Source organism: Emys orbicularis, chromosome 17 (assembly GCF_028017835.1).
Source record: "Emys orbicularis isolate rEmyOrb1 chromosome 17, rEmyOrb1.hap1, whole genome shotgun sequence".
Taxonomy (NCBI): Eukaryota; Metazoa; Chordata; order Testudines; family Emydidae; genus Emys; species Emys orbicularis.
The window spans coordinates 6867473-6891109 of record NC_088699.1 but is presented as its reverse complement, the minus strand read 5'-3'; the positions used below and the strand labels follow the sequence as shown (position 1 = coordinate 6891109).

General features: G+C 38.6%; 1 protein-coding gene across 1 annotated transcript in view; it reads left to right on the top strand.

The window, feature by feature from the left end:
* BCAS3 (BCAS3 microtubule associated cell migration factor) overlaps positions 1-23637 on the top strand; it is a 498029-nt gene that overhangs the window by 206674 nt on the left and 267718 nt on the right. The window contains exon 21 of the mRNA XM_065418107.1: positions 21433-21533. Within this exon, the coding sequence (XP_065274179.1) occupies positions 21433-21533 (101 nt within the window). The remainder of the gene's footprint in view (positions 1-21432; positions 21534-23637) is intronic.

Sequence of the window (23637 nt, the reverse complement as noted above, 5' to 3'; positions counted from 1 at the left end):
GATGTAAGTGGAAATAGTAAAGAAATTGTCCATCCTGGGAAGGAGAGTGGGAGAGGAGGATGTAGAGCTACCTCATAATCAACAAACAAAATAAATATGATGCAGACTGGTAAACAAAATCCTACCTTTGTTACACAGAAAAACCCTCATAAGAGTAATTTTTGTTTACACCTCAGTGGCTGATAAACACTGACATTAACTTTTCACCTCCCTTTCTTACAGGTATAGCGTCTTTCTATTTAATGTCAAATTTACTGTTTTGTAGGGGGTCAGAACAAGTCCTGTACACTGTTTAAGTCCTAGTTAAACCTTCAAAATAGGGCTTACCTGGGATTTACATAGTGCACAGATTTTGTGCTTGCTCTCTGTAGGAGTGAATTTCATCTTAATTAAGGAAGAATTACTAATGTTTTTATTAGATCAGTTTGGAATTCTGCTACATGAAAGTCACTAGGGAAGTATAGAGATTGAATTGTTAAATTCTGTATCTAATTTATGTGTGAAAACTGAAAAAGTACAGACTATAATCTAATATTTTTACAACAGAGGCAGTAAAGTGGATGCATTAATCCAATCCAGTATTTTGATAGCAGACCCACTGCAGTGTATAGTCTATTTGCAGCAGACATCTTTGGAATTATCTGGTGAAGGTTGCTATGGAAAGGATGACCAAGCTGTAAATTAGTACTGCTTTTGCAAGAGCAGAGAACAATATAAAACCTTTCACCACCCAGAGAAATTACATTGAAAATGATTTCATAGTAGAGAGAAAATGCTAATGAACACAGAACATGAATTTGAGGTTTGTAAGAACAGAGAGACTTGATTTAGTCTATTTTATGGACTCAAGGAAAAATGGTTAATTTGAACAAGTTTTATTTGGAATAAAAAGCTGTGGATGGAATAGATTCATTGCCCCAGTTCCCATAAACAATTTGGCAAGAGCAAATTTCAGACTAGTACTACAAACTGCTACTTAGGTGGTTAGATTTGATCACCTTTCTTTGAACAGCATTCCCTTTGGAAGACGTTGTTCATATACACCTCTACCCCAATATAACGTGACCCGATATAACACGAATTCGGATATAATGCGGTAAAGCAGTGCTCCTGGGGGGCGGTGCTGCACACTCCGGCGGATCAAAGCAAGTTCGATATAATGCGGTTAGATTTTTTGGCTCCCGAGGACAGCGTTATATCGGGGTAGAGGTGTACATCATTGTAGGAACACAGCTCCTTTAGACAAATTACTGGTATATGTTGTGCTTCATGAAAGCAAAGGAAAACACAGAGAAATAGGGCAAAACTGCACAAAAATAAATGCATTAATCGTGTCTCTTTCAGCCACAATAGCTTCTGTAATACACAAGCAGGTGTCTTGTTGGGATTTGGCAGTGTGTTATTTTCAAATAAAAGTACATGGGTTCTGATTTGTTTGAGTTTGAGGGATTCTTGTGAGGGTGCATGTTAGTTATGCACTATTTAGGATATTCAACTTAGAGTGGTCAACATTTTAAAATGTAAGTGTCTAAAGTTAGGCTCCGAGGTAAATATTCATGGGTGCCAAGTACCCATAGCTTCAACTGAAGTCAACAAGAGCTCTCGCTATTCATCCCCACTGACATTCAGGCCACTTATTTGGGTAACTAAATCTGGAGTTGTGTTCCTAGCTCTAGGTGATGTGTTTGTACTTTTTGTCAATAGCCTCCAATAGCTCATAGTGCAGAGTAACTGGTTAGTTTCATAACACAGGGTGAGATAATTGCTTATGCACAGTATGCTCATGCTGCTGATGGTTTGTTATAGTTTGGATACTCTGAAATCTACTTCTTATGCATCCTCTTCTGGTGTTGTCATTGCACATCTTTTTGGCAATAGGACCAAAAAAGAATATACTAGTGCTTCATCTGCCGAAGTCATTAAAATATTCCACCTGCTTTGATGGAATTAATATGTGGAAGAAAGTGCCTTATCTCTTCCCCATCCTTATGAGCAGGACATGGGATGCTGTCTCGTATTTTGCCTCTTTCCTGGAATATGTATTCTCTTGTGCTGTTAATAATAAACATGCCCGTATAAGGGAAAAAGCAACAGATCAAGAAGATACGTGAGTCTTTTGTGGAATAAAAAGCATTCAATGTGTAAGTTCATTTTTATCAATAGATTTTGTTCTATAATGATTTCAAGGTTAATGCCTTGTGCAATTATTTAAAAATAGGAGAACAATGGGAATGGCTGGTTCCCGAGCCAATAGAAATCTGGTCAATAGAAACTTGAACTTACTCCGGTTATGTTTGTGAGTTTATGCAGTTTGCCTGTTTGGGCCAGACCTACCCTTTTTCAACATTTTCTGTTCATTTGTTCTTTCATCCTCACTGAGTACAAGTATTTTCACTGCACACATACCTGCATATAGACATTTTTACATTGCATACAGTTATTCCGGTATGTGTCCAGAAACACAGACGGCTGATTTCTGAATTTAGGTAACTTTATACAGAACAGTTTTATTTATGTACTTTTTCAATTTCTGATTAAATTAGTAGTCATGTGTCGTATAAATGTGGTGAAAATAAAATCCTTTAGTGTTATACATGTATGGGAGCCAGATTCATCCCTGATCTTGAAATCAGGGATGAATATGGACACATTGTCTACTTTAATAAATGCTTTAAAAGCTACACAACTCAAATTGCTTCTTGTACTGAGAGAGCCTTTTAAAGAAAGAAAAATAAAATAAAATTCCACATTGAGTGTATTTTACTATTTTGAGATACCTTATGATAACTTAGTCTTTGTACACATTATCTGTTATTTTTATAGCACACATTTTGTTAATTTAAAAACGCTAGCTAAATGTGTATTAAAAATTCATTTGCAGAGTTTGAGTTACCTTGATTTGTTTTTTTTAAATCAAATTTTAATTAAGGTAAGAGGGAACAGTGTAAGTTGACAGATCTAATACAGGAGTATAGGGGGGAAAAAGAAAATCTTAATACTGCAGATTTAAATCAAGAAAATTGACAATAAAGAATAGCATTAACAGAGAAAATACTGTTCTGAATTTTGTGTGATATATTTGCTTTCCAGTTTTGTTATGCTCTGATTTTTGAGGCTACGCTGTAAAGTCCTGAGCAAGTAGGTTCCATTAAACAAAACAGGATTCACAAGAAAAAAAATACCTGTTTGCTTTTTTCCTAGGAAATATATGCTAAAATGGAATTATCTGGCTCTGCTTACCTGCAGTAATGTAATGGGTTGACATTAGCTGTAGCCTGTGGTTTGATGTGCTATCACTTCCGTCAGTAAGTTTAATTGCCAGCAAATGGCTAAATGGGAGTTTAGGGTGAATGCTACAGCTGTCTGCCATGTTAGTGGTAAAAGGAATTCTGGCGCCGTTTCAGGGTCACTATTTGTATCTGTCCATCAGAGTTACAATACAGCAGTTTCTCTCGGTTTCAGTCTTTCTGTATAGCATTTCTGCCAATTGTTTGGCTCCATTAAGTGTGCAGGGGAAATAAAAGCCTGAATGACCAAGTCACAGGGGGCTATGGATAGACCCTTTCTTTGTCCACACTCAGAACATTGCATTAGGTCTCATTATCCATTTATAATAAGTGACCTTTGCCCCCAGGTCATTGAAAAATACTGTGTGTGCTTTTCTAACACAGGGTACCTCTATCAGCAGACGGATAGAACAATGAAACGTCTGGTAGTCTGGTTGAAGGGTATACTTTGCAGGTTTTCGTAAATATGCAGTTTGATGCTAAAGCAGAATAGCAAAATCTTATTCTTTAATCTTTGGAAAGTTCAGAGTAGGCCAATAAGATATTGGTTACTGTATGACAAGAGAACGGTTTTAAAATAGTGGATTTAGTTATTTATGTTCAGCTTTTAGCCATATTATTAGAAAGATTTTAAACTTATATTCACAGTTATGTAAAGTTATATGCCCGGTTAAAAGGAACCATTGTTTGAAGAAATATTTTGTTGAACAAGTGTCCACGACCTTTATCCCAAGAGGTAGTTGTAAGTGAGTTTGCACAGCTGTTTGATTGCTTTGAGGTCATCTGTGACATCTGCTGCAAAAACCTTGATCCTGACTATGCGGTACACTTCTACCTGAGCTCTCTAATAGTCAGTGTTCCTTTTATCACGGCATTGGAGAAAAATGGGGAAACTGGGTGAGGAGGGATGTGGACGTCTCTACAAGTTCATGGCTCCTAAGTGACCTGCATTTTAAATTCATAACCTGCTGACCTACAGGAAACATCAGTATCCTGCTGATAACTGCTTCAGGCTTCTTACACATTTGGTCAAAGTAGGAATGTCAGAGGACCAAGAATCTCCTTAGTCTTCTGATGGAACAGATTTCATTTCAGATGTAATTTTCTTAGGGTTTACCCTGCACAGGGTTTAGACCTATCATGATTTTGAGGACTTCGATATCAGGCATTTGAAACTGTGTTTTATAGGTTTGCTGGTCGTAACACATGCTCTTTTCACCTCAATTGCTGGTACCGCCGTTGCTGCTACCAAGAAAGTGCTGCTTCCCACTTTATTCTGCTGTGACCTCTCCCATTCCTCCCCTTTCAAAACCAATCTCACTAAAGCAAGGAAATTCCGTTATGTTTTGTTCTTCCTATGTGTTATATGTGTGAGGTGTGTAACGTCATCTGGTGTGACTAGATTATTGATATTTTTATTAATAATAATTTATTTCCTGTAGCACCCAGCGGCAGCAATCAGGATCAGGACCCTGTTGTGTTATCCGAATTATAGGCACTATACAAATACATAGGAAGAGACAGTCCACGACCCGAGGCGCTTAACCTGTAAAGAACCTGATTTTCTGCAGAGAGTAGCTAAGATTCATCCTTTTCTATTCTCTAACTGTAGCTTGCCTCCTCTAACTAGTACTCAGGAATTAAGATGTGGCTAATAAGTGTGAGCTGTTGAGGCAAGCTGTTGAAGTGTGCTTTATTTCTGTGACAATTAATTAGTTGCAACCATGAAACTATAGCAGGTTTCTTTCTAATGAATAATTTTAGTTCAGGTACTGGTGGGTAAAGCTTTACACAAGCGATTTTTCTCTTTTGTGGCATGGCTGAAGGAAATTACTCAGCTAACCTCCTCCTCTTTATATTACATACTTGCATGCATATAGGTACTCGTACATTGCATTCAATTAAATGTCTGTGGAAATATGTAAGCCTGACTACAGTCAGAAGCCTACACCTCCTGTTCCTTAGTCCCTCACCTTTCCAGTCGCTGTATATGGTACTTATAGCATTACTGTGTGGGATGAATGTGATAGTGTTTCAGGCCATTTTGGTAATCATGCAGTAACTTCATTCTGGGTTCCTTGGCCTAGATCACCTCTGATAGGGAACCTAAAAAAAGTAGGACAGATTATCAATGCTAATATTCATGTTTCTTTTCAGCTAGCAAGTTGCTTAGGGACATACCTTTTGAAGCCACCTACAGGTAAATGGCTAGTTTCTAATTTTGCCATCATAATGAATAGCCAGGAGAAAAAAGAGTGCTGCACTATTTATTTATTTATTTATTCCCATTTATATTAAAGCCTCCATTCATTGTCCTAGGTGCTTTTACTATGGTTAATGCATACAAAAAAAATAAAACTAGCATACATGTTGAACTGCTTATACATCTTCAAGCAGCGGTCACCTGCCACAATAACGATAATCAGAGCCCCAGCACTACATCTATAATCAAAGCAATTATGTGTTATTTAGTGTGTGAATTTTCTTCAGCTCTAAATCCTGCTTACATCAATTTCTGGTCATTTTTGTTCTTGACCTGAAGACTTTCGAGCAATTTTATGTGTGAATTTAATAGCATTACAGATGATATTGTGCACGGTGATTTCTAGGTTGCTGACTGAGCCAAAGTGACCCGATACTTGTTTTATTGATATATATCGTATAAGAGAATGTATAAAGGAGAGATTACAAAGTAGCAGCTGTGTTAGTCTGTATCCGCAAAAAGAACAGGAGTACTTGTGGCACCTTAGAGACTAAGGCTTGGTCTACACTAACCCCCCAAATCGAACTAAGGTACGCAACTTCAGCTACGTGAATAACGTAGCTGAAGTTCGAAGTACCTTAGTTCGATCTTACCTCGGTCCACACGCGGCAGGCAGGCTCCCCCGTCGACTCCGCGGTACTCCTCTCGTCTAGCTGGAGTACCGCAGTCGACGGCGAGCGCTTCCGGGTTCGACTTATCGCGTCCAGACCAGACGCGATAAGTCGAACCCAGAAGTTTGATCGCTCGCCGCTGAACTACCGGGTAAGTGTAGACATACCCTAACAGATTTATTTCAGCATAAGCTTTAAAGGAGAGAGTTTTCCAGGGCCTATAGTAAAACCAATGGTTTTCAACCTGTGGTCCGCGGACTCCTGGGGGGTCTGCAGACTGTGTCTAAGGGGCCCGCGAAAGGTTGTCGTTATCATAGATCAGTGGTTTTCAACCTGTGACCCGCGGATCCCTGGGAGTCCACAGATTATGCCTAAGATTTCCAAAGGGGTCCACACCTCCATTTGAAATTTTTTAGGGGTCTGCAAATGAAAGGTTGAAAACCACTGGTAGAAACCTATGGGGCTTAAGAACACAGAAAACATATAAAGAGCATCCCATGATAGACAGGGATGACAGAGCCTTGTTCATTCCATATGCAAAGTTTGATAGCACAGGAAGGATTCAGACTGAGATAGAATAGGTACCCTAGAGAAGTATTCAAAATGCAGAATGATTTTAATCCTGATTTTGTATAGTTTATTTTGCCTTTTGTTTGATGAGAAAATTCCATTAAAATGAACCTGGAAGCTGTATTTATACCAAAGTAGAATGCAGCTCCCCATTTCCTTCAGAAGACAGTGTTAAAATTACATTTCTAGTTATAGTGAACCTCCACTGATAGTGAGAGGGGCGGGAGAAAGTGACTGCAATGTAAGAGGGAGTTCCACTGTATTATCCATCTGTGGCAATTATGTTGAGGGGACTTTTTTTTTTTTCTGTTTGACAGACCCATATAAAAGTAGACATTATTTGAAATGCTCTTACTGCTAGGCAGGTACTGATAACTGATAGCATGATATGCTTTTGTAGCTTCAGAGAAAGTCTTAGTCTTTTCTTACAAGAGGAGGTTTGGGAATCTAAAACTCCAGGGGTGAAATCCTGGCTCAGTTATTTCAATGGGAAAACACCCATTGACTTCAGTGGGGTGACATTTAATCCCAGAATTCTACTCCCAGTTCTGCCATGACTCAGTGTGTGTGACTTGGGGCAAATTGCTTCCCCTGTTTGAGTTCTGTAAAATGGGGTGATGTTTACTGTACCCACCTCACAAGGGATGTGAAGTGTTTTTGTAAAGAGTTTTGAACATGTACAGTTCTGTATAAATGCTAAGTATAATTTATTTTGTGACTTTGCTGTGTAAATCAAACACCATAATGATTCTTGTTGGGGTTCTTTTAATGTAGGCAATTTATGAATTTCCCCAATGACTAGCAATTTCCTCCTTAAAAATGTATTTTAATACAATATTGTATCCACTCCCTTGATAAAGTCCACAATCAATCTTACGAAAGCTGAAAGTGAAATCTTTTTTCCAATCTAGTTGCCTGTTATTGTGGAAGGATGGTATAAAAATACCTCCAGACATTTGACACATTTGGGCCTAACACGTTTAAGAACAAGATTTACTCTAAATCAGAACAAAAATAGACTAAAATGAATATATTCAAATTGAAGCAAATTTGGACCGTACATAAAGTTGCCTCTTGTATATAGTTTTGTATAATTTCTCTCTTACTACCATGGCAAGGGGCACCTTCAAGTTCCGGGTAACAGTTTAGGCTCATCAAGAACAATTTTATGGAGAGGCCCTGCAGTTGTCAGAAGCACGCCTATGACAAGAATTAATATATTAACTGCTCTGCAGCACTTTTTGACAAATTGCTTACTAAATACATCAAAATTGATTGGACATTCTGTGTTTAAATTGACAAATGGCTACATTAGGGGAAGGAGGGAAATCCATTAATTACAGCTGCCCTCAACCATAGGAAATGTAATCATATAAATATAGATTTTGTTAAAGCAAAAATCTCTACTTGATTGTAGTGTTGCTGGTAAGTGTACTTGCACCTCATTGCTATTAAACCTCTCATAGGAGGCTTCGGAGGCAGTTCTTACTAATTGACTTCTGAATAATCAAAAGAGCATTTCTGTTGTGTTAAAAGAAATGATGCAGTGTTTACTTATCTCACTACAACCACTTCTGAAAATGTATTTATTCCATAGGTGGGTAGAAGCCTGAGTGGAACCATTGAAGCTGGTACCATTTCATTCATTGTCCATCACAGGATGCTGTTTTCTTTATATGACCCTAACTCTAGAATTCAAAGGCATGAGCCAGGTCGCTCCACTCAAATTCTTTGACCTTACTATGCAATACTGGATTGGTTTTTATTATTTCTGTAAAGTAATTTGTGCTTAAGGTATGCATGAAGCTACTGAGAATTAAGTTTGTAAACTCTGTAAGACACACCTTATAAACATTTAGGCCCAGATTTACAGCTAGCATTGACTTGGCCAGTATAGTATATCTTCTCACCTGTGGACCAACTGTTGTGCATTTCACTTTTAGTGCCTTTCATCCAGGGATCTCAAATTTGGCTTGCTAAGTGTTCACTAAGTATTGTCTCTAAAAGGATCGTGTTTACTCTATTTAACTGTTTGGTTAAACTAAGTGATAACACAATCTAGTAAGAAGTCTGGGGTCTCTGTGGTATCACATTTACACTTCCTCCTCTCTCAAATGCAAGTTAAACACCAGCAGCAAAATTTTTCTCTCTGAGGAACTTTCAGAAATTAATTGCCTATTTTACACTCCTTTCACACATTCCACTCGTGACACTGGGAATTCCACACATGAAATTGGTGCATATTATGCAATAGAGGATGGTACTGGCAATAGGAGTACAGACTTGAAAGGAGAATTTTGCCTTCAAGGGTATGTTCTCATCATGAGTAAAGAGGTTTTGTCTTCTGTTTTCCATTAACACTAAGGTGGTGAATCACTGTATATTGAGAGGAGGTTTTACCCTATGAGATTTTATAGCTATGTTGTTACACTTCAGCAGTCCCTTTACAGCTCTTTCAAGTGGCCCTTGTTTAAATGCAGGTTTACATGTGACATGCAAAAGGTTTCAGCTATATTGAACATTGTCTGTGAAAATGTGCTATGATGCAATGAAAAACCAGACTTCAACTTCATTGACATTGGCCAACCTGCCAATGGTGCAGATTGTCCTTGCCAAATGAATACCTGACCTGTTATCCCAAATGGGTGCACTGCAGGATCCAGTTATCTCATACCAGACTGCAAGGCATTCGTCCGGTGAGTGTCCCAGCAGTATGGTCTGTTGAATAAGCACTGGACTGGGACTTAGGAGACTGCTGTGCTGCCGCTAAACTGCTGTGTGACCTTGAGGAGCAAGTCACTTCACCACTCTGTGCCTCTGTTTCCCCTCTTGTCTATCTTGGGACTCTCTCTTATTGAGAGGGCCCCAATTTCAGTTTGGGCTTCTAAGTACTACTGCAATACAAATAATAAATATAACCATGACCAAACTGAAGCTCATTCTCAGACAACAAATTGGACTATCTTGTAGCTATGCCTCCTCCAGTGCAGTTAGTCTCAGACTCTGTGACACCTCTTTAAGCCTCCTGACTGCATGCAGAGTTTCAGAGGCAACTAGCTGTGTTCCTCTAGTACAGGTACAGACTACCCATAACATTATGATAAATAAAAATTACAGGTTTAATATTTTCAGTGTTATGAAGTGATTCACAAACTCCAACTGCAACAGCCCTGCTGTGTACACATGACCTATGTGAAATCAAAGCAGTTCTCAGCAGAATATTGTGGAATTGACTTGTTGAAGATCTTCCACATGAAGGCAGGTAGAGGAGACTGTTTAATCTCTGTTGAATGAAGGGAGAAGCAGTCCTTTTGTAAATCTAGTAGGACCTGTCAGAGGACTTGCTACATGCGAATGACTTTGCCTGTCATGACTTCACCCCAGCTGAAATTTGAGGAAAGTTTTATCTATGCCACCAACCTATCCATTGCTGGCCAAGCCAAGGATCTCGCCCAGATCAAAGTTCTGTTAACATCAGTGCTGTTTGGGCTCTCTGTCTATTACACCAAGAACCAATTGCACACCAACCCAGCCAAAACACAAGTGAGTCTCTTCCATCTTCGGAATCGTGAGGCCAGTAGACAACTCAACATCATCTGGAATGGGGTGTCACTTGCCCACTGCTGGAATCCTGTTTACCTTGGAGTGATGCTAGACTGCATTCTCTCCTTCAAGGCACACATGGAGACGGCAAAAGACAAAGCTAGCACCTGGGGCAACATACTCAGGAAGCTTTCAGATTCAAAATGGGGAACCAACCCAGCAACTTTAAAAGCTACCACTCTTGCACTTTATTATTTGGTGGCCGAATTTGCATGTCTGGTGTTGGAAAGATTGCTTCACACAAAGAAGCTGGATTCTGTGCTGAATGACAGCTGCCACTACGTCGCAGGATGTCTAAAACCAACAAACTTGAATAGCCTTTATGTGCTTGCTGGAATCGCTCCACCAGATATTAGGAGAGCAGTCACATGCAAAATGGAATGATTACGACAGGTCAGAGATACCAGACATCTGCTACATAGCCACACTGCAGTAGTTAGCTGCCCGAAATCGTTGAAAAGCTCCCTCCCTGCAACAGAACTGCTTTTAAAAATCACCGAAGGCTACGTGACTGAAAATGTGGTGCATACGGCTCAAAATACTCAACAAGGACGTCAAAATGCACATCAACGTTGCTGAACACCTTTCCACAGAGGATTGGTCACTGTTGAGATATTTAAATCGCCTCTGAGCAAGAGTTGCCAAGTCAAAAGTGGGGCTATTCTAACAACCCAGACACGTGTGACTGTTTTGAAATACAGACCATGGAATGTCTGTTGGTCTGTCGGCTCCTGGAGGAACCGTGCACCATGGAAGATCTTGCCCTGCGTACAGAAGGGGCCATATCATGTGCCTAACACTGGAAAAACCTATGATTGTGGTGGAAGGACATAAGAAGCAGCAGCTAGTTAACCTTTTGGTAGTTTCCCCAGTAAACTGTTTGAAAGTAGGGAATCACATTACATCAGTGTTTTGGCATTTTACAAAAGCAATCAACAGCTTGGATGATACGTACTTACCCAACTAGATATATACTTAATCTTTACAGTCAAAGTGGAAAATTAAAGATTCATATTTTCTGGATTCTCCCTTTGATGTTATGTTTGTGTTTGCTAAGAAACATTGCCTTTAGCTAGTGTTGTATTTTTTTTTTTTTTAAATTATACTTCATTTCTGCAGCATAATTAAGGAATGCAACATACTTTTCAAGATGACTTGCTGTAGCTACAAGCCAGTTTAAAGTAAATCTTCTTTCCAAAGGCTAGTCCTTCAGCTTGGAAAGATTCTGAATTATTCAGAAGCAGTCTAAAAATCCTAGTCATTCTGGAATTAGTTTTATAACTCCTCTGAAATCTGGAGAGGGTGTTTTTTGTAACCCAGCACAATGAGGCTTCTGATCCTGATTGGCTTATCCTGTGGCTACCATAATACAAACAACAGTAATAATAATAGTGGAAATAAATATATTATTGTCTTTCTTTTTAAAAAATAAATATTTAAACAAAAGTAAAGTGATTTCAAAAGACATCTAATTTTTGGAAATTTGTTTACATTTATTTTTAAACCAGTAATGGATTTTTAAGATTTTTTGTTTTTGTTTTTTACAACTACATTTTTTAAATTTTCAGATTAAGCAGAACCTTGACACACTGCTCCTCAGAAAATTGATAGTTGGGTTGGCTTTGGTTTGTTCCAGACCTTCCATAGTAGTTGATAACATACTGAGCATTTTCATGATTATAACCCAGCCTCCTCCTACGCAGTCAGAGATTAAAGAGCCTCTGCCCACAGGTATAACACTTTGTTATTGTTTCCTGGCTTCTATCTTCTGTTTATCTCTGCCACAACATTTATTTTTCTCTCAGTGGTATGTAAGTATTAGTCATGGTCACATTTCTCTCCTCTTCATTTCACTTTATCCTCATCATGCCTTTTATCGGTGTCTCAGAGCCAACACCTACCACAAAGAGTAGTGATTGTAGCACAAGAGAGCTGTATAACGCTTTACATGCTCTTCCACACTAACAAACCTAATCTGCTGTAGTTAACATTGTCACTGTAACAAGAGGCTTCAGGGAAGGGGAAGGCAGGTTGCTCAGTTTTTCTTTATCTGCTTTGAACAGCACTTTGCATCTTGAAGTTCATCATAGTCTCTCTTTACTCTGAACATATTTGGTTCACAAGTCATTTGGAATTATTTAATTGTATAGTTTATTGTATTGTAAAGCAAAATTCTCCTTTGTGATCCACACTGTAGGTATGTCTTGGTTATTCCATTTTTATCCCATGTGCAATGTGCTAATGTGCAGAATATGCCCTAGACAGCTGTAGTGCTGATGAAAGTGGAGACGTGTGCCCTGATAATTGTTTCTTAATGTAAAAAGCAAAATGAATTGAGACTTTTGCCTTTTCGTTTTCTCTTTGAAATGACGGGAGACGGTAAAAGGGAGTTGCTTGTTATTTCACTCTCTGATAAACCCTGGATTCATTACAACAGTTTGATAAGTTTTTTTTACTGTGTAAATCATGTGTTTAAGTAGTGTAATAACATTTTCAAAACACATTTTATTTCTTCCTCATTTACCTGATTTACCTTTTTACTTTAATTGTTTTGTATCGACAAGACACAGCCAACTATGGGTTGTTGAACAAGTACGTTGTATAGACTTTTGATGAGTGTCCATGATATTAATCACAAACAGTGTGGAATAAAGCTTGGTACACAGTCATTTTCAGAGAGGTAGGATTTTCATGTTTGCTTCATTAACCATGAGGGCATAAAGACTAGTGCTTTCTTGTCCTGACGTAAGTGTTTGCATTGTAGTCTACTAAATCACCTCTCCTTACATAAAAAGTCTTTTAAGCAGAAATGTTAGTTTGTGTTTTGAGTGAAGGAAACTAAATCTCCCTTGTGATGGCATGGAGGTCACCTTGGCATGCCTCCTTTCAGTCGGGCATGGCACTGCAGGTGGGCCATGCCTCAGTTTCCCCTCTCAGGAAGTCAGTTACTCCACTTCCTGCCCTCTTAACTCAATAATCTGCTGCTTGGGGCTGATTTATTATAAAACCGCATACAAAATAGTCCATAACAAAAGTCCCAAATAAATAAAGGTTCTCCTGGCTGTCAGGGTTCCTCTGCAGCCTGCCCTCTGAGTTCTGTTTCCAGTCCCCTCAGGGTGACCTCTGTCTCTCCGTATAGCAGGAGTCTATGTTAATGAAACAGTCACTCTGTCTCTCCAGATGGCAGAAGACCCCGTCCTCCACCTGGAGATGGGTAATTGAGACAATTATTATCCCTCTCCTTAAACCAGGAGTCTCCAGCTCTCCTTCCTCAAGTGTGTTATCATTTAGCCCACTGTAGGGCCTTAGCCAGATTTTTCCTCAGCTGGGGCTTTCCCCCCTAATTAGGCCTCAGAGGCTCAGGGTTCAGCAGGCCCATCTTCTCCTGCTGGTATCTGCCCTGCTATGAGAGACGAGTCAACTTTTATACTGGTCCCCTCCTCCCAGCTGATTCCCCATTGGCTAGGAGGAAAGGGGGACGTTTCCCCACTCTCTCTGCAAGGCTCCAGGCCATGAGCCCTTAAAGAAACAGTAATGGGATTTCTTCCCGAACATTTTTTACTCCTGGAACCATTTCCCCTCTCCCAATATCTCCCAGATCTCTCTTTGCGTGTATGATAGGACCTTTCAAAGTCTTAAAGGGCCATGCTGTGTGATGGGGTGGGTCAACCACTAGACATTACTGCCCTTAAGGAGCAGACAACCCCATCACAAATCTGCTTTTCACTTTTACTGATAAGAGCAAAGTTAAGTGGTATAAGGAAGGAAATTCTATTCTTTTGTTGAGGATAGGTCTGAGCAGGATAAGTAGAAACAGGGCAGGTGTCACTTCACGGAAGTTGTCTTACATGGAAGTGCAGCTCTTCAATGGCAGAATGTGTAATGTGTTTAGCCTTGATCAACATTTATGTAATAATCCAGTAAAAGTGGACAAAAATGCACTAAATGCAAGTTACATTCTCAAAGTGCGTAAGAGTTATTGGGGCAGTATATACATGCATGGACGTATACATGGCCACATTTCTCCATCCCAATCTGCTTTTCAAATGCTAAATGCTGGAAACAGCACTGCGTATAAGAATTAAAATCTTTCAGATGTGTACAAACAAACAATAATGAACAAGGGCACATGCTGAAACATTTCTTTGCTGTTCTTACATGGTCATCTGGAACTTCTTAGAGAGGGGTCCATCAACACTGAGGGGTCAGTTTTCAAAGCGGTGTACAGGGATTTAGCCGCGCGACTCCTATTGACGTTAATGGGAGTCAAACGGGTAAATCCCTCCGCACCGCTTTGAAAATTTACTATTAAGCCTCTTGACTTCTCACTACATACTTTGATTGTAACACTAATCCATGGTTAACATAATTTTCCCGACAATAATGTCAAACATACTTTTGAAGTCAGTGAATTATAGAAATAGTTACCTCTTCCATAATTCTTTAAAGATGGCCATCAGATGGATTTCACAGTAGGTCTTTGCAGCTGAAATTATTTTTTAATACAGGAAAGAAGGTATTTATTGCTCATTGGTAGAGAATTGATAGTCTGCTGCACGCCCTCAGTATCTAAAGTTTTAGTTCCACACCAATGCAACATTAACACATTGTAAGTGGTACAGTACATTCTAGCTGTGCCCAGGAAGTGTTTCCCCCCCACTTTTTGCAATAATTTAGGAAAGGAAGCTAGCGTCAAGCACAGTGAAAATCTTGTAACAGAATTGAGAGAAACATTGAAGCCTGATTAAAGATTGTTACTTTTAGTGTTTAAAAAAACAAGTAGCCAAGGCTGCAGTCTACCAGACCAATGGAAATTAAAGAGTCATTAAAAATATATAAATAGTCACCAAAGCTCCTGATAACTTCATCTCCTATTTAGATATTCCCTTTAGATTATAAACTGTGTGGTACGGGGATCAAGTCTTTTATGTCTGTAAAGCACCCAGTAAACATTTTGTATATAAATAATGAATAATTAAATACTTCTATAAGCCAATGAATGTGGCACAATAAATTTGTGTTGGGTTACAGAATTTCTCTACATAATTATATAATCTTTGTGCATATAACAATCAGAGGATCATTCATAACATGGAAAATGTTTTGTTTGTTTGCAATTGGGGATGAGCTTTTCATCAAGAGAAAAAGGAAGGAGATATTTGCGATTGCTTGAAATTCCTTTTTAAACAAGTCTACAGGAACAAGGCTTTTATTCTGTTACAGGGAAATTTACTTGTCCTTATTTTTATATATATAATCAACTAACATACAGAGTATACCATCATTTAAGATTTCAAAGATAATATTTTCCAAAAGGGGAAATCTAATCATATCTGTGTGATGGAAGAAAGAATTTAGGAACATGCATTCACCATAATTATGCTACAAAGATTGATCGAGAGCTATTAGAATACAACTACTTGACAAACTTGCATTGATAAACTCTGGGGAGCATGGAACCTAGTACATAAACCTACCTAGTGCAGGTGAGAGAATTTCTGTAAGGTCTGAAAAAATCTTACCTGTTGAATTGAATGAAAAGTTGCATCAAGGAAACCTGTACAAGAACTGGTATATTGGCTCTTGATTTTTATTCATTGTGCATAACATGATGTAACTAATGCCATGAGTATCAACAGTAATATAGTGATGCAGACCACCTGAAATGTGTAGCTTAATCTTAAAAGAAGTTGTCCTTATGAAGAATCAATTGAGGTGCATGTGATTTGTTCATTTCTCTTCCTGCCTCCATCCATTCTAAATATAATTGAAACTGTAAAGAAAACACTTAGAAATCAGATTAAATGGCCATTGTGCACACATCTTCCACATATTATCAATAGAGTTTACCCAAAGGTAGATGTATGCCTTTGGAGATTAATTATGAGTAAATTTTCCATGTCTTAGCTGGACTTTAGAGTCTATTGTAATTAATTTAAAATTGTAAATTGTGTATGTGCAAGTGAAATAATGGGAAGGCTTTTATGTGGCTTTTTTCCCCTCCAAACCTCTTTGTTTGAAATTAATTTGGATGCACTTTAGCTGGATATTTTTCTTGCACTAGCAGTTGCACGTACAAATGACAGACTGTATAATGGCCACTTCCCCATTGTGCCTTAAAATAACATTACCTCGGTATTTGCAGTAACCTTAACCCTGTATCTCTTATAGGGAATATCTAAGAGGTACAGTAAACATGTAGGGTTTTTTTTTTTAAGTTACCTAAGAGCAACAGTTGTTTGTGTTAAGCACCTGTGCAACACCCGACTGTCTTGAATGAACTATACATCTTGTGGTTCACAGTACTGGGGGAGAGCAGCCTACATGGAGCCTGTAGTTCTCCTTCTGCTCAGGTGGATGGGGAATGGGTGAGCTGAGCGGAAGGAGAGTAGGAAGTAATCTACACCCGGTATAGGATGGGTACAGGTTACTTATTCCTGGAGCAAAGGGAAAGCCAGGGGCCACATTGTGACTCTGAGTCATAGTATGATCCCTGGTCTGCTTCTGAGTTAAAATCTATCCCTATTGCAGTGGGAAAGGTTTTAAAGAATAACCACTGTGCATCTGCAAACCCATTCATTCTTGATTTGCACTCATAAGTGTGTTTTAGAGAGGCAAGGTCTGTCATTTATATGCACGAGTGATTGTGCCCAGATGAAAGCTATCTGTGTAAAATTTGGCCCTAGATGTTTAATGACTGCGTACTTTCCATTTCCCACTATACACGTTACAATAGCTTGTTGTACTAGAGTACACAAACTAAACTTCAGTCTGGTATGAAATCTGAAATTATTTGAACTCCAGATTACTGTAGGTTTGTTAAAGAAATCAAAGTAACTGCAGCAAAAAAGTTAAGGTTATGTGGTGCAGAAATAATATGCTTTATTGGTTTTAATAGAAAACAAAGCCCCTGCAGTCGTTGGGGCGATATCTCTGTGCAGTCATGAAATGCCCTTTTCACAATTCTATACAGTCTGTGGATGTTCTCTTAGGAAAGAATAATGTGAGGAAAGTGAAACTAGATACAAGGTGTGAGTTACAGTTAGAAAACTTTAATAACTGAACATCTCTTGTATCGAGGATCAGGGCGCAAGAAAGAGCCTTGACTGATGTAATACAGAACATGAGCAAAATTTGGTCTTTTTATATCTGATATTGGTGCAAGTATGTTCCTAAAGAACTCAAAAAGCTGTATTATTATAGCACACTATTAGCTGTGCTATTATTAGTGCCGTATCACGCATCTCATTAATCCAGCTTTTCATAAGATTACAACTTCAATATAAAAGTTCCCTCTGGGCTCAAATTGTTGTAAACTTTCCTCTGGACTTTAATTAACCTTATCTTGGAGCTGTCTATTTCTGTAAATAATGGGAAAGTTCATTTTTTGTGATGTACAGATGCACAAGTCCAAATAACATACGTGCTCAGTTTTCCATAAGAGAATTTTCAGTGGACTAATATGATGACATAGCAGTGTTGCTGCTGCCGGCTAAACCAACATTTTTGCTGTTAGTCACTGAATAGCAACTTCACTGATCTTGACAGCTCTAGTAGTTGCCCCTGGGAAGGAGGAGGGGGAAAAACAGTCCATAAAGTTCCCATTGGTTTGAAAGCAGAAACATCTGCTGGAGTTATGAACAGTGTGTTAGCAGAGTTCCATAACAGGAAAGCCTGCAGTTGATCAGCTGTGCCCTCAAAACAGGCATTACTGCAGTCAATAGAATTTATTGCAGCGAAAGTTTAGGAGATATGGAGAAGATTAGGGCAACAGCAAAACGTGTAAAAATATGTTTTTCTTTCATTGGTTGAATAAATAAGGCATTACGATGGGCAGCATTGTTTCCTGTTTATATATTGGTGGTGACTCGTGTAGGTTTTGCAATCTGCAACAGATGTCTAACTTCTTAATATTAAGTTTGGTTTGAGATAGTTTGAATCATCCTTAAGTTGTTGAGTAAGATCTACCACTGTGGTAATGATATAAGTGAATACAATTTTACTATTGTATCCTGAAAATGCATGCTGCTTAAATGATGTCCTTAATTACCTACTGAACATTATATTGACTTCAGTGAATGTGGCAGAGGCTTAGCACCTCATGGAAGAATCTCAGCACCTTGCAAAATGAGGCCCATAAAGAGTACAACACTGTATGTACTCTTTAAAAAATTAGGCCCAGGATTCATTTTGCTATGTTCCAGCTTTAAGAATGAAGTCATATGGCATTATGAGGGTGTCAGAAGCAGCTCCACAGTTGAGTTGTGTTAAGATATGCACTTAAAACTGTATTAAAAGCTCTTTATTTCACATGATATAAAGATTTATGAATACCCTGTGCTGTTTGTTATAGAGGCGCCGTTCTCTGTTTATGGTTACAGTTGTGTCTGCTTTGCTATTATAAATTCCTATTATTAGGGTTTACAACGTGGTTGTAAAAATCTGCAGTGGGCGGAAGCCTGGCACATAAAGGTCAGCCCTTAAGCAATATTTTAAAATAATTTTTAAATGGTAATTTTTAGGTTACGCATATATAAAAATATTAGTTTTAGCTTTAATTAAGGTTGTTCAGTGGGTCTTGACATAAGTGCAAAGCTCTTTTGTCTTACCAAAGTAAAAATATTTTTCAGTCACATTTACTTCTGTCTTGTCTTAATTTGGTTTGTATGGTGCCCTCTGCTCCCACCAGTGGGTACAGTTCCCCTGGTGTAAACTCCAATGCCCTAACTTTCAAGCCATTGTTCACAAACAGGTACAGGAGAGAGAAGTTTCACCTGTCATATTATTCTAGGCCCCTGCATTTTGCTCCATTAAAATTTCTGGAGCTTCCTCCAGTGTAAAGTTGCAGTTGCAGGATAATGCTGCCGTCACTAGGAGGTACAGTGATGGGGCCGTAATGATCCAAGGACCAGCAATCATGAGATTATATTAATCCTTGCAGTGGTGATTCCTGTGAAGGATGAGGCACCACTGCAGTTTCTCTTTGTAACAGGCAAACTGCAAATTATGTTCCCTGAAATTATATGTAAATATTGAAAGCTTTGAAATTTCTCTAATTCAGCATGAGTTAAGTAGCCTCATTGTGCAAACTGAAGAAGTGGAGGGGTTACATTTTTTTTGTAGCAGCCTGTGTGTGTATGCTATTAAATTAGGAAATGGAAATAAAACTATTAATGAGCTTGCAAAAGGACCTGTTTTCCCCCCCTGTATAAGAGCAGTTCTCTTGTTCCTGTCTTTTGGATGACAGAGAGACATAAAACTGAAGTATTAACTCCTGTTTAGTAATGTAAGATCCCATGACACTTCTCAGAAGAGATATGGTGTTGATTAATGATATGGCCAAATTCCAGCTAAGGTACTCTGCCTACCTAATTTCCTGCAATAGTTTCAGCTGAATACAGCATTCTTTACAGAATGTTACATAGACTTACCCTGTTAATCAGTTGTCACAGAAGTTGTATTTTACTGGTGGATGAAACAATCTCTGTGTGTTGATTATATGTCGGTGTAAAGGTCAAACTCTGCTCTCCATTACATTCATGCAGCCTCATTGGGTGCAATCTTGTCAGTTGTAGACGACTACATAGGCTGCTCTTTGCAAAAGCAGAACAGTGATAACAGAATGGTCCAGCAATGATATTCCTGGAAGAGAATCAACAAGGAGGATCCCACTTAAGGAAGTGGCATAAAATGAGCAAAAGAAGCGAAGACCGGTCTTTTAAAGTCCATAGCAATCTTTAAGGGCCTAGCCCTGTAAAAACTTATGCACATGAAGAACTATTGATTAATGTCCCATTGACATTATAGCAGCTGTTTGCATGAGTGAAGCTACTCATGTATGCAAGTGTTCGCAGGTTCAAGCCTTGATTTTGTATAAGGTGGTTAGAGGCTACAGGGTTGGGAGCATTAGGAATGCATGCATAGGTGGGTAGAGGTCAGAAGAGGATGCAAATAAATCATCATACCAGAGCTGGCAGTTGCCTTCTGTGCTACCTTTTTTTTGGCTAGTTCAGGAGAACCCCAAAGCAATTACAAATGTAGGGCAAATTCTGCTCAATTGCATCTTTTGTTCCAAAATATGTGTGTTATATCCAGTTTTTCAGAATAATAAAAAAAAAATCCCATTTCTTAAGTGAGAGATCTTTAACTAACAGCACAGTGGTTGCGTGATGTGTACCTCTGTCTAATCTGCCTATTGTCTTTCCTAAAAAGGTGCTCTAGTTTCTCCCCTTAGACTCTAAACAGCCTAGACCTCTCATGTTACTTGCCCAATTGTACATATAGCACTCTTATAAAACGTTAGCTATTTGCACAGAAGCAAAAGGGACTTTGCTGAATAGTAACAATGCAACTTTTTTTTGGTTTCGATCTGTTTTCTGCTTTTATATGATCAATTAATCATCTGTAGATACTAAAAATAACCAGCGTGTCATGTTTTTCATGAATAGATTGTTACTATTATAAAATTTAGTAATTTTATAAAACAGCTGCTGAGATGTAAATCATCTACTCCCACCTGATTAAAAAGAAACCAGTCAGTTGCCAAGTCAGCTTCAAATTAACTGCATTAGAGCCATGATGAGATGATCATATTTGTTCCTGAAGCCAGGGAAGAAACTAAGTATTCAAGGTCGGTATGCATGCCAGTGCCTCAGGATAGGTTTTGTCACTGTAGCTTAACATAGTTCAACTTCTCTTAAAGTGGACAATTTGAAAAGTTTGTGCAGCAAGCTTATATCATTGACAGTGGCATTTGTCAGTGTGAAATCCCTCAAGACACATGGGAAGGGCTGTCATCTTTATTGAAGCTATTTTGTATGCTTGTTTAGAGCTTCAGGCTGAAAGAAGAAGAGCAAGTTGGGTTATCATAGTGTCTGCCTAGGAATAAATAATATGACTGCTTCTAAGTTTTCAGAAGAGGAGCTTCTTTAGCATTTACACCATTTATACTCAGACTGATCTTGCTCTGTGTTCCAGTATAAACAGTCAGAGCTTTGTGAAAGTATGTATGTTGTCATACTAACATATATATGAGAAGGTACATTTAAAAAAATTTGATTGAGAAATCTAAATTTTTCTATCTTCTTTCTTTTCACAGTGGTTCCACCTGGGAGTCCTGGACCTATTACACGACATGAGTCGTATGATAGCTTAGCATCTGACCATAGCGGTCAAGAGGATGAAGAATGGCTTTCCCAGGTATGGGTTTTGGTTTTTTGGGGGAGGTGGGGAGCGGTTCTATATCCAGTTCTGAAGAGAAATGCATCCTATCCAGTACCAGTGAATTCCAAAGCTTTATTTAAAAAAAATTCTAAAGACCACAGTAAAGCAACATAACACTTGTAAACCTAATTTCAATCTTGACCTAAGTGGAATCAGTTTGATGGTCTCAATGAATTCCTAGTGGATAGGTGTCCATGTTTTAACAAGCATAAACAAAGCCTCCATCCTATTGGCCCCAATTACATCCTTGGCAATCTCTGCGTGGATCAGGAAGGACTGAATTGGTCGTGGAGAATTATCTGCCTTCCCCAACCCTGCAGACGTTGTCCCTTTTGGTCAGGATTAAACAACGTTAGTATGGCAAACTGGGGAAGACTACTCTGTTGTGACTTATGCTGCACTCATTCTGCCCTAATGTAAGGCTGGAGGGTTAGTTGACTAAACCATTTCTCTTTCTCTCTGACCGCCAGTCACCACCTTTCTCCAGCGCTAAATCTGTTCAACTGTTGCGGAATACAAACAAATGCACATAAAACATAAACTTTGAAAAGTAATTGCCCCTTGACTTAGCTACTGACTTCTGAGTTAATGTTTCCCTCTGTAACAATAGATTACATGTTGCAGGAATAAATGTTTCTGTTATCTGAGGTGTTATCAACCGTTAAAGAGGAAAGTCAGATCTCTGGACTCAGGTTTTGGCCAATAACTGGAGACAGAACCAATTTTCAAATAATTTGGTGTAAACTATAAATGTATTTGTAATTTTGGAATGCATTCTGTAAGGTTGGGACCATAAACATTTGAAACAAATTTAAGGGAACAGAAAGCAAATTGCTTTGCAAAACCTTTCTAGGTCATCTTTAAGTCATAACACAGAAAAATAAAGATTGAAGAATATGATGTAATATCTTTATAATTCAGTTATTTTTAATATATTGTCTAATGGTTGATAAACTCTGTTGTTATAGAGTATCCTAATTTAAGACTGGAAGGTTAGTTAGCTGTAGTACTTTATGATGATCTCAATATGAACGAACTATTTTGAATACTAAGCCAAACCTTTAAGTTTTTACTCAGGGAATATTCTCATTACATTCAGTGGGCGTTTTCCCTTAGTAAGAACGAGGTAAGGATGTCATGATTTGGTTCAATGCAAAACTTCAGCTTACAAACACAGCATATAAATAATAAAGTGAAATTCCATTTCTGTAATTTTTTTTTAGATTGACCTTTGAAATTTATTTTTGTAAGGGTTAAAAATGATGAAAAATAACTTAATTTACCAAAGCAATTATCCAGCACTTTCAGGATTCATTCTGACAGGCAGCCTGAATTTTCTTCAGTTTGGATACATTACTATGTAGGTGTCGTACTTTCAGTGCTTCTGTCCAGCTTTCACATTTTAATTTGGCACTATTTCAGATATATTGCATTGCCTCATGGATATGTTGAGGATCTGCTACATCCAGTGACTTTTAAACCATATCTAGTATATTCCTCAAATAAGACTGCAGTCCTGCAATAGGTCTATACAGGTGTATACATCTGTGTCTCGTGGAGCCCCAGTGATTGCAGGGATCCATTCACAAAGCCATGGCCTAAGATTTCAGTTCTGGTTTCACATTGATATGTCAGACCTGGTGACACTGTCTCTATCTTGTCACAGCATAAAGACAAACGGAGAAATCCTGGCCCCATTGATGTCAATGTGAGTTTTGCCACTGATTTCAGTGGGGCCAGGATTTCAGCCAGAGTTTTTAAGAGTTTTCCAAATACACCTCTACCCCGATATAACGTGACCCGATATAACACGAATTCGGATATAACAGGGTAAAGTAGCGCTCTGGGAGTGCGGGGCTGCGCAGTCCGGCGGATCAAAGCAAGTTCGATATAACGCGTTTTCACCTATAACGCGGTAAGATTTTTTGGCTCCCGAGGACAGCGTTATATCAGGAAAAATAACAGGAGTACTTGTGGCACCTTAGAGACTAACAAATTTATTAGAGCATAAGCTTTCGTGGGCTACAACCCACTTCGAAGAAGTGGGTTGTAGCCCACGAAAGCTTATGCTCTAATAAAT